Source organism: Bradysia coprophila, unplaced genomic scaffold (genome assembly GCF_014529535.1).
Source record: "Bradysia coprophila strain Holo2 unplaced genomic scaffold, BU_Bcop_v1 contig_83, whole genome shotgun sequence".
Lineage (NCBI taxonomy): Eukaryota > Metazoa > Arthropoda > Insecta > Diptera > Sciaridae > Bradysia > Bradysia coprophila.
In genome coordinates this window covers 6,045-19,052 of record NW_023504012.1, presented here as the reverse complement: position 1 = coordinate 19,052, position 13,008 = coordinate 6,045, and the positions used below count along the sequence as shown (strand labels likewise).

The 13,008-nt window shown below is 21.4% G+C and overlaps 3 protein-coding genes across 3 annotated transcripts; all 3 read right to left on the bottom strand.

Moving 5' to 3' along the window:
• Positions 1-415: 415 nt before the first annotated feature.
• LOC119084558 (cytochrome c oxidase subunit 2-like) lies at positions 416-1,205 on the bottom strand (the record flags this gene model as incomplete). The annotated part of the gene is given in 1 exon segment (XM_037194574.1): positions 416-1,205. A coding segment is annotated over 1 exon segment (684 nt), but the record flags the coding sequence as incomplete, so codon positions are not given.
• LOC119084559 (cytochrome c oxidase subunit 1-like) lies at positions 485-2,794 on the bottom strand. The gene is given in 1 exon segment (XM_037194575.1): positions 485-2,794. A coding segment is annotated over 1 exon segment (1,539 nt). The 3' UTR covers positions 485-1,255.
• On the bottom strand, positions 2,013-3,928 carry LOC119084560 (NADH-ubiquinone oxidoreductase chain 2-like; the record flags this gene model as incomplete). The annotated part of the gene is given in 1 exon segment (XM_037194576.1): positions 2,013-3,928. A coding segment is annotated over 1 exon segment (1,029 nt), but the record flags the coding sequence as incomplete, so codon positions are not given.
• Positions 3,929-13,008: the final 9,080 nt, after the last annotated feature.

Sequence of the window (13,008 nt, the reverse complement as noted above, 5' to 3'; positions counted from 1 at the left end):
TGAATTAATTAAGATTTTAAATTCTGAATGGAGTTATTAATAATAGTTGTTCAATAAATCTATAACGAGACGGGATAATTCAAAATATTGATGGAATAAATAATAACCCAAAGAAAGTTCTTAATCAGTTTAATGATAAATTAAATAAGGTTGTTGAGGGGTCAAACACAGAAAATAGATTAGTTATCATTTTCATATAAAATTATTATTATTATTATTATTACTATTAAATTTATTATTATTATTATTAATTTTAAATGTAAAATAATTAAGTAAGTTAAATATTAAGAAAATTATACATATTATAAAAAATAAAGTTAATCAATTAATAGGGGCTATTTGAGGGATTTAAAAATATTAAAATATTAATAATTTTAGTTTGACATTCTAAGGTTATAATTTAACTAATTTTTAAAAATATCATTAAAAGTATTTGTTAAATTACTATAAAATGGTTTAAGAGACCAGTACTTACATTTCAGTCATTTAATGAATAAATTATAAACATAAATAATATTAAATTAAGAAAAATTTTTAATTCAATTAATAAAATAATTTAATTTTACTCTTTCGATAACAATTGGTATAAACCTATGATTGGCGCCACAAATTTCTGAACATTGGCCAAAAAACAACCCCGGGCGATTAATTAAAAAATTTGTTTGATTTAACCGTCCAGGAGTCCCATCAACCTTTACCCCTAAAGATGGGATAGTTCATGAATGAATAACATCAGCTGCTGAAATTAAAATACGAATTTTAGTATTAAAGGGTAGAATGATTCGGTTATCTACATCTAGTAGTCGAAAATTATTTAGTTTTATTTCATTAACAGGAATTATATATGAGTCAAATTCAATTGAATTAAAATCTGAATATTCATATCTTCAATATCATTGATGACCAATTGTTTTTAAAGTAATTAAAGGACTTCTAATTTCATCTAATAAGTATAATAATCGTAATGATGGTAAGGCAATAAATATTAAAATAATAGCTGGAATAATTGTTCAAATAATTTCAATAGTTTGACCTCTTAACAGAAATCGATTTGTAAACGAGTTAAAAAATAATATAATTATTAAATACGAAACAAGAACAGTAATTAAAATTAAAATTAATAGTGAGTGATCATGAAAATAAATTAATTGTTCCATTAAAGGGGAAGTTCTATCTTGTAAATTTAAGTTAGATCATGTAGCAATATATATATATATATATATATATATATATATATAACAATAATTAATATTAATTAATTAATGTTTAAAATAGGTAATTGGTCATAACTATGCTCTGCTGGCGGAAACTTTTGTATTCATTCGATTGATGAATTTATTTGAGTTGAAAAGATTACTTGGTGTTGATAAATTATTCTTTCTCAAATAATATAAATAAATATTAAAATTCTTAAAAATGAAATAGTTGAGCCAATAGATGAAATAATATTTCAAGCTGAATAAGAATCAGGATAATCGGAGTATCGTCGGGGTATACCAGCTAAACCTAAAAAATGCTGAGGAAAAAATGTTAAATTTACTCCTAAAAATATAACTCTAAATTGAATTTTTAATAATTTTTCATTTATATTAACTCCAGTTAATAAAGGATATCAGAAAACGAATCCTCTTATAATTGCAAACACTGCCCCTATAGATAATACATAATGAAAGTGTGCGACAACATAATAAGTATCATGTAGAATAATATCAATTGATGAATTTGCTAAAATTACTCCTGTTAAACCCCCCACTGTAAATAAGAATACGAATCCTAATGATCACAATAAAGCTGGTGAATAATAAAATTTAGTTCCGTGCAATGTTGCTAATCAACTAAAAATTTTAATTCCTGTAGGGACAGCAATAATTATTGTAGCTGAAGTAAAATAAGCCCGAGTATCAACATCTATTCCCACTGTAAATATATGATGAGCTCACACAATAAATCCTAATAATCCAATTGCTAATATAGCATAGATTATCCCTAGAGACCCAAAAGTTTCTTTTTTTCCTCTTTCTTGACTAATAATATGAGAAATTATTCCAAATCCTGGCAGAATTAAAATGTATACTTCAGGATGGCCAAAGAATCAAAATAAGTGTTGGTATAAAATAGGATCCCCCCCTCCCGCAGGGTCAAAGAAGGATGTATTTAAGTTTCGATCAGTTAATAGCATAGTGATAGCCCCTGCTAATACGGGTAATGATAATAATAAAAGAATAGCTGTAATTAATACTGATCAGATAAATAAAGGCATTTTATCAAACGATATTCCGGGGGCCCGTATATTAATAATAGTTGAAATAAAATTTACTGCTCCTAAAATTGAGGAAATACCTGCTAAGTGAAGTGAAAAAATTGATAAATCAACTGATGCCCCAGAATGGGAAATTGTTGACGACAGAGGGGGATAAACAGTTCACCCTGTCCCTGTCCCTCTTTCTACTAATCTTCTAGTTAATAATAAAGTTAATGAGGGGGGTAAAAGTCAAAATCTTATATTATTTAATCGCGGAAAAGCTATATCAGGGGCTCTTAATATTAATGGGACTAGTCAGTTTCCAAACCCCCCAATTATAATAGGTATTACTATAAAAAAAATTATAATAAAAGCATGGGCTGTTACAATTACATTATAAATTTGATCGTCCCCAATTAGAGCATTAGGACACCCTAGTTCAGCACGAATTAATATTCTTAAAGAGGTCCCCACTATTCTAGATCAAGCCCCGAAAATAAAATATAATGTTCCAATATCTTTATGATTAGTAGAATATAATCATTTATTCATTAAAATATGTTTTTTATACTTAAATTTAAAATTTTTTTTTTTATTTATAACTTTGAAGGTTATTAGTTTTATTAACTTAAAATTTAAATTAAATAAATTTGTTAACTAAAGGTACATTAAATCAATTATAAAAAAAAATCTTATAAAAGAGAAAAAATTAATACTTATTAAAATCAGTAAATTTTTATTAAAAAAGAAATTTTTATAAAAAAAAATTAATTCATTATAATTTATCATAAAAGCTGAAAATCTAATTTTTAAATAATAAAATAAAGTAATTAATCTTATAGAAATAATAAATAAATTAATTAAATTTAAGTTTATATGTCTTAATAATTGAATGATTAATCATTTAGGTAAAAACCCCAAAAATGGGGGCAATCCCCCAAGTGAAAGAATTGAGATTAATAAGGTAAATTTCAATAAAGGATGTTCAATAAAAATTGAATATAGCTGATTTAAGTAAAAAATTTGAAAGATTTTAAATAAATAAATTAAACAAAAATTTAAGAATGAATAAATAATAAAATATATAATTCAAATATTTTCGTTATATATAATAGCAATAAATATTCATCCTAAATGGTTAATTGAAGAAAAAGCTATTAATTTTCGTAATGAAATTTGGTTTAACCCCCCAAAGGCCCCAATAAAAGTAGATAATAAAATAAAAATGATAAATGTAACATTTAATTTAATAAAATAAGATAAAATAATTATAGGTCCAATTTTTTGCCAGGTTATTAATAATATTCTATTTATTCAGTTAATATTTTCTATTACATTAGGAAATCAAAAATGAAATGGGGCCGCCCCTAATTTTATTATTAAAGCTAATATTATTAATTTTATTGGTATATCATATAAATAAAATAAATTTATAAATATATTATTATTATATATAATTAATAGAATTATTGAAAATAAAAGAATAGTTGAAGCAAAAGCTTGAATTAGAAAATAATTTAGAGCAGCTTCTGTATTATTTAAATTTCTACTTGATACCAAAATTGGAATAAATGCTAATAAATTGATTTCTAACCCTATTCACAGGGTTAATCATGAATTTGCTGAAATTACTATAAAAGTGCCTAATCAAACTATAAATAAAAATAAAATTTTTGATAAATTTTTAAATATTTAAAAAAAAAGATTAATTTCTTTATAGTTAGGGTATGAACCTAAAAGCTTTTTTAGCTTATTTTTTAATTTATAATTTAGTGTACGTAGCACAAAAGTATTTGAAACTTTTAGAAATAGATAAATTCTATTAATATAAAATAGAGTAATAAATATAAAAATTTTTATATAAATACTACATCAAAGTATCCCTTTTATCAGGCAATTTATTTTAATAAAAATTAATAATTTTATATATGAAGCTTAAATTCATTGCACTAATCTGCCATATTAAATTTTTTTTTTTTTTTTTTTTTTTATATAAATTTTTAATATAAAAATTATATGAATTTTGATTATTTTCAATTTTTATAAATTAATAATTTAATTAATGAGTAGATAATTAATTTTATAAAAAATAGAAAATATATAAAATTATAAAAATTTAATTAATATAATTAAATTATTAAATTTATTAAATATATAATTAATTTTAAATTAATTATAAAATTATTGATTTTAATATAACATAGAGTTAATTTTAAATTAATAACTAATTAATTATCTTACAGAAAATGAAAATCTTTAAATGTATTTTTTTTTTCAAAGAAAGTACAATTTTATCTTTATTAGTATAAAATTTTAATTAAACGGGGTTTTTCATAAATCTAACATAAATTACTATTAAAAATAACTTTAAATGTATTTTTTTTTCAAAGAAAGTACAATTTTATCTTTATTAGTATAAAATTTTAATTAAACGGGGTTTTTCATAAATCTAACATAAATTACTATTAAAAATAACTTTAAATATTTTTTTTTCATAATCCTAACATAAATTACTATTAAAAATAACTTTAAATATTTTTTTTTCATAAACCTAACATAAATTACTATTAAAAATAACTTTAAATATTTTTTTCATTAACCTAACATAAATTACTATTAAAAATAACTTTAAATATTTTTTTTTTCATAATCCTAACATAAATTACTATTAAAAATAACTTTAAATATTTTTTTTTCTACAACATAAATTTCAATTAAAAATAACTTTAAATATTTTTTTCATTAACCTAACATAAATTACTATTAAAAATAACTTTAAATATTTTTTTTCATAATCCTAACATAAATTACTATTAAAAATAACTTTAAACATTTTTTTTCATAAATCTAACATAAATTACTATTAAAAATAACTTTAAATATTTTTTTCATTAACCTAACATAAATTACTATTAAAAATAACTTTAAATATTTTTTTTTCATAATCCTAACATAAATTATTATTAAAAATAACTTTAAATATTTTTTTTTCATAAATCTAACATAAATTACTATTAAAAATAACTTTAAATATTTTTTTCATTAATCTAACATAAATTACTATTAAAAATAACTTTAAATATTTTTTTTTTTCATAATCCTAACATAAATTACTATTAAAAATAACTTTAAATATTTTTTTTTCATAATCCTAACATAAATTACTATTAAAAATAACTTTAAATATTTTTTTTCATAATCCTAACATAAATTACTATTAAAAATAACTTTAAACATTTTTTTTCATAAATCTAACATAAATTACTATTAAAAATAACTTTAAATATTTTTTTTTCATAATCCTAACATAAATTACTATTAAAAATAACTTTAAATATTTTTTTTTTCATAATCCTAACATAAATTATTATTAAAAATAACTTTAAATATTTTTTTTTTCATAAATCTAACATAAATTACTATTAAAAATAACTTTAAATATTTTTTTCATTAACCTAACATAAATTACTATTAAAAATAACTTTAAATATTTTTTTTTCATAATCCTAACATAAATTACTATTAAAAATAACTTTAAATATTTTTTTTTCATAATCCTAACATAAATTACTATTAAAAATAACTTTAAATATTTTTTTTTCATAATCCTAACATAAATTACTATTAAAAATAACTTTAAATATTTTTTTTTCATAATCCTAACATAAATTACTATTAAAAATAACTTTAAATATTTTTTTTTCATAAATCTAACATAAATTACTATTAAAAATAACTTTAAATATTTTTTTCATTAACCTAACATAAATTACTATTAAAAATAACTTTAAATATTTTTTTTTCATAATCCTAACATAAATTACTATTAAAAATAACTTTAAATATTTTTTTTCATAAATCTAACATAAATTACTATTAAAAATAACTTTAAATATTTTTTTTCATAAACCTAACATAAATTACTATTAAAAATAACTTTAAACATTTTTTTTCATAAATCTAACATAAATTACTATTAAAAATAACTTTAAACATTTTTTTTTCATAAATCTAACATAAATTACTATTAAAAATAACTTTAAACATTTTTTTTTTCATAAATCTAACATAAATTACTATTAAAAATAACTTTAAATATTTTTTTTTCATAATCCTAACATAAATTACTATTAAAAATAACTTTAAACATTTTTTTTCATAAATCTAACATAAATTACTATTAAAAATAACTTTAAATATTTTTTTCATTAACCTAACATAAATTACTATTAAAAATAACTTTAAACATTTTTTTTCATAAATCTAACATAAATTACTATTAAAAATAACTTTAAATATTTTTTTTTCATAAACCTGGCATAAATTACTATTAAAAATAACTTTAAACATTTTTTTTTCATAAATCTAACATAAATTACTATTAAAAATAACTTTAAACATTTTTTTTCATAAATCTAACATAAATTACTATTAAAAATAACTTTAAATATTTTTTTCATTAACCTAACATAAATTTCAATTAACTTATTTACTCCAGCTATCCTACCATTTTTTTTTCTACAACATAAATTTCAATTAACTTATTTACTCCAGCTACCTTACCATTTTTTTTTTCTACAACATAAATTTCAATTAACTTATTTACTCCAACTACCTTACCATTTTTTCTACAACATAAATTTCAATTAACTTATTTACTCCAGCTATCCTACCATTTTTTTCTACAATATAAATTTCAATTAACTTATTTACTCCAGCTATCCTACCATTTTTTTTTCTACAACATAAATTTCAATTAACTTATTTACTCAAGCTATCCTACCATTTTTTTTTCTACAATATAAATTTCAATTAACTTATTTACTCAAGCTATCCTACCATTTTTTCTACAACATAAATTTCAATTAACTTATTTACTCAAGCTATCCTACCATTTTTTTTTCTACAACATAAATTTCAATTAACTTATTTACTCAAGCTATCCTACCATTTTTTTTCTACAACATAAATTTCAATTAACTTATTTACTCAAGCTATCCTGCCATTTTTTTTTCTACAATATAAATTTCAATTAACTTATTTACTCCAGCTATCCTACCATTTTTTTTTCTACAATATAAATTTCAATTAACTTATTTACTCCAACTACCTTACCATTTTTTTTCTACAATATAAATTTCAATTAATTTATTTACTCCAGCTACCTTACCATTTTTTTTTACAACATAAATTTCAATTAACTTATTTACTCCAGCTATCCTACCATTTTTTTTTCTACAACATAAATTTCAATTAACTTATTTACTCCAGCTATCCTACCATTTTTTTTTCTACAATATAAATTTCAATTAACTTATTTACTCCAGCTATCCTACCATTTTTTTTTCTACAACATAAATTTCAATTAACTTATTTACTCAAGCTATCCTGCCATTTTTTTTTCTACAACATAAATTTCAATTAACTTATTTACTCCAGCTATCCTACCATTTTTTTTTCTACAATATAAATTTCAATTAACTTATTTACTCCAGCTATCCTACCATTTTTTTTTCTACAATATAAATTTCAATTAACTTATTTACTCCAGCTATCCTACCATTTTTTTTTTTCTACAACATAAATTTCAATTAATTTATTTACTCAAGCTATCCTACCATTTTTTTTTCTACAACATAAATTTCAATTAACTTATTTACTCCAGCTATCCTACTATTTTTTTTTTCTACAACATAAATTTCAATTAACTTATTTACTCAAGCTATCCTACCATTTTTTTTTCTACAACATAAATTTCAATTAACTTATTTACTCCAGCTATCCTACCATTTTTTTCTACAACATAAATTTCAATTAACTTATTTACTCAAGCTATCCTACCATTTTTTTTCTACAACATAAATTTCAATTAACTTATTTACTCCAGCTATCCTACCATTTTTTTCTACAACATAAATTTCAATTAACTTATTTATTCAAGCTATCCTACCATTTTTTTTTCTACAACATAAATTTCAATTAACTTATTTACTCAAGCTATCCTGCCATTTTTTTTCTACAACATAAATTTCAATTAACTTATTTACTCCAGCTATCCTACCATTTTTTTTTCTACAACATAAATTTCAATTAACTTATTTACTCAAGCTATCCTACCATTTTTTTTCTACAACATAAATTTCAATTAACTTATTTATTCCAGCTACCCTACCATTTTTTTTCTACAACATAAATTTCAATTAACTTATTTACTCCAACTACCCTACCATTTTTTTCTACAACATAAATTTCAATTAACTTATTTACTCAAGCTATCCTGCCATTTTTTTCTACAACATAAATTTCAATTAACTTATTTACTCCAACTACCTTACCATTTTTTTTCTACAATATAAATTTCAATTAATTTATTTACTCCAGCTATCCTACCATTTTTTTTTACAACATAAATTTCAATTAACTTATTTATTCCAGCTATCCTACCATTTTTTTTTCTACAACATAAATTTCAATTAACTTATTTACTCCAGCTATCCTGCCATTTTTTTTTCTACAACATAAATTTCAATTAACTTATTTACTCCAGCTACCCTACCATTTTTTTTCTACAACATAAATTTCAATTAACTTATTTACTCAAGCTACCCTGCCATTTTTTTTCTACAACATAAATTTCAATTAACTTATTTACTCAAGCTATCCTACTATTTTTTTTTTCTACAACATAAATTTCAATTAACTTATTTATTCCAGCTATCCTACCATTTTTTTTTCTACAACATAAATTTCAATTAACTTATTTACTCAAGCTATCCTACCATTTTTTTTTCTACAACATAAATTTCAATTAACTTATTTATTCAAGCTATCCTACCATTTTTTTTTCTACAATATAAATTTCAATTAACTTATTTATTCAAGCTATCCTACCATTTTTTTTTCTACAACATAAATTTCAATTAACTTATTTACTCAAGCTACCCTGCCATTTTTTTTTCTACAACATAAATTTCAATTAACTTATTTACTCAAGCTATCCTACCATTTTTTCTACAATATAAATTTCAATTAACTTATTTACTCCAGCTATCCTACCATTTTTTTTTCTACAACATAAATTTCAATTAACTTATTTACTCCAGCTATCCTACCATTTTTTTTCTACAACATAAATTTCAATTAACTTATTTACTCAAGCTATCCTACCATTTTTTTTCTACAATATAAATTTCAATTAACTTATTTACTCCAGCTATCCTACCATTTTTTTCTACAACATAAATTTCAATTAACTTATTTATTCAAGCTATCCTACCATTTTTTTTTCTACAACATAAATTTCAATTAACTTATTTATTCAAGCTATCCTACCATTTTTTTTTCTACAACATAAATTTCAATTAACTTATTTACTCAAGCTACCCTGCCATTTTTTTTTCTACAACATAAATTTCAATTAACTTATTTATTCCAGCTATCCTGCCATTTTTTTTCTACAACATAAATTTCAATTAACTTATTTACTCCAGCTATCCTACCATTTTTTCTACAACATAAATTTCAATTAACTTATTTACTCAAGCTATCCTACCATTTTTTTTTTTTCTACAATATAAATTTCAATTAACTTATTTACTCCAGCTATCCTACCATTTTTTTTTCTACAACATAAATTTCAATTAACTTATTTACTCCAGCTACCTTACCATTTTTTTTCTACAACATAAATTTCAATTAACTTATTTACTCAAGCTATCCTACCATTTTTTTTTTCTACAACATAAATTTCAATTAACTTATTTACTCCAGCTATCCTACCATTTTTTTTCTACAATATAAATTTCAATTAACTTATTTACTCCAGCTATCCTACCATTTTTTTTTTCTACAATATAAATTTCAATTAACTTATTTACTCCAGCTATCCTACCATTTTTTTCTACAATATAAATTTCAATTAACTTATTTACTCCAGCTATCCTACCATTTTTTTCTACAATATAAATTTCAATTAACTTATTTACTCCAGCTATCCTACCATTTTTTTTTCTACAATATAAATTTCAATTAACTTATTTACTCCAGCTATCCTACCATTTTTTTTTACAACATAAATTTCAATTAACTTATTTACTCCAGCTATCCTACCATTTTTTTTTCTACAACATAAATTTCAATTAACTTATTTACTCCAGCTATCCTACCATTTTTTTTTCTACAACATAAATTTCAATTAACTTATTTACTCCAGCTATCCTACCATTTTTTTTTTCTACAACATAAATTTCAATTAACTTATTTACTCAAGCTATCCTGCCATTTTTTTTTCTACAACATAAATTTCAATTAACTTATTTACTCCAGCTATCCTACCATTTTTTTTTCTACAATATAAATTTCAATTAACTTATTTACTCCAGCTACCTTACCATTTTTTTTCTACAACATAAATTTCAATTAACTTATTTATTCCAGCTACCCTACCATTTTTTTTCTACAACATAAATTTCAATTAACTTATTTACTCCAACTACCCTACCATTTTTTTTCCTACAACATAAATTTCAATTAACTTATTTACTCAAGCTATCCTGCCATTTTTTTCTACAACATAAATTTCAATTAACTTATTTACTCCAACTACCTTACCATTTTTTTTTCTACAACATAAATTTCAATTAATTTATTTACTCCAGCTATCCTACCATTTTTTTCTACAACATAAATTTCAATTAACTTATTTACTCCAGCTATCCTACCATTTTTTTTTCTACAACATAAATTTCAATTAACTTATTTACTCCAGCTATCCTACCATTTTTTTTTTCTACAACATAAATTTCAATTAACTTATTTACTCCAGCTATCCTACCATTTTTTTTCTACAATATAAATTTCAATTAACTTATTTACTCCAGCTATCCTACCATTTTTTTTTTCTACAACATAAATTTCAATTAACTTATTTACTCCAGCTATCCTACCATTTTTTTTTCTACAACATAAATTTCAATTAACTTATTTACTCCAGCTATCCTACCATTTTTTTTTCTACAATATAAATTTCAATTAACTTATTTACTCCAGCTATCCTACCATTTTTTTTTTCTACAACATAAATTTCAATTAATTTATTTACTCAAGCTATCCTACCATTTTTTTTTCTACAACATAAATTTCAATTAACTTATTTACTCCAGCTATCCTACTATTTTTTTTTTCTACAACATAAATTTCAATTAACTTATTTACTCAAGCTACCCTGCCATTTTTTTTCTACAACATAAATTTCAATTAACTTATTTACTCCAGCTATCCTGCCATTTTTTTTTTACAACATAAATTTCAATTAACTTATTTACTTCAGCTATCCTGCCATTTTTTTTTTCTACAACATAAATTTCAATTAACTTATTTACTCCAGCTATCCTGCCATTTTTTTTTCTACAACATAAATTTCAATTAACTTATTTACTCCAGCTACCCTACCATTTTTTTTCTACAACATAAATTTCAATTAACTTATTTACTCAAGCTACCCTACCATTTTTTTTCTACAACATAAATTTCAATTAACTTATTTACTCAAGCTATCCTACCATTTTTTTTTCTACAACATAAATTTCAATTAACTTATTTACTCAAGCTATCCTACCATTTTTTTTTCTACAACATAAATTTCAATTAACTTATTTACTCCAGCTATCCTACCATTTTTTTTTCTACAACATAAATTTCAATTAACTTATTTACTCCAGCTATCCTACCATTTTTTTCTACAACATAAATTTCAATTAACTTATTTACTCAAGCTATCCTACCATTTTTTTTCTACAATATAAATTTCAATTAACTTATTTACTCCAGCTATCCTACCATTTTTTTCTACAACATAAATTTCAATTAACTTATTTATTCAAGCTATCCTACCATTTTTTTTTCTACAATATAAATTTCAATTAACTTATTTATTCAAGCTATCCTACCATTTTTTTTTCTACAACATAAATTTCAATTAACTTATTTACTCAAGCTACCCTGCCATTTTTTTTTCTACAACATAAATTTCAATTAATTTATTTACTCAAGCTATCCTGCCATTTTTTTTCTACAACATAAATTTCAATTAACTTATTTACTCAAGCTATCCTACCATTTTTTTTTCTACAACATAAATTTCAATTAACTTATTTACTCCAGCTATCCTACCATTTTTTTTTCTACAACATAAATTTCAATTAACTTATTTACTCCAGCTATCCTACCATTTTTTTTTCTACAACATAAATTTCAATTAACTTATTTACTCCAGCTATCCTACCATTTTTTTTTCTACAATATAAATTTCAATTAACTTATTTACTCCAGCTATCCTACCATTTTTTTTCTACAACATAAATTTCAATTAACTTATTTACTCAAGCTACCCTACCATTTTTTCTACAACATAAATTTCAATTAACTTATTTATTCAAGCTATCCTACCATTTTTTTTTTCTACAACATAAATTTCAATTAACTTATTTACTCCAGCTACCCTACCATTTTTTTTCTACAACATAAATTTCAATTAACTTATTTACTCAAGCTATCCTACCATTTTTTCTACAACATAAATTTCAATTAACTTATTTATTCCAGCTATCCTACCATTTTTTTTTCTACAACATAAATTTCAATTAACTTATTTACTCAAGCTACCCTGCCATTTTTTTTTCTACAACATAAATTTCAATTAACTTATTTACTCCAGCTATCCTACCATTTTTTTCTACAACATAAATTTCAATTAACTTATTTACTCC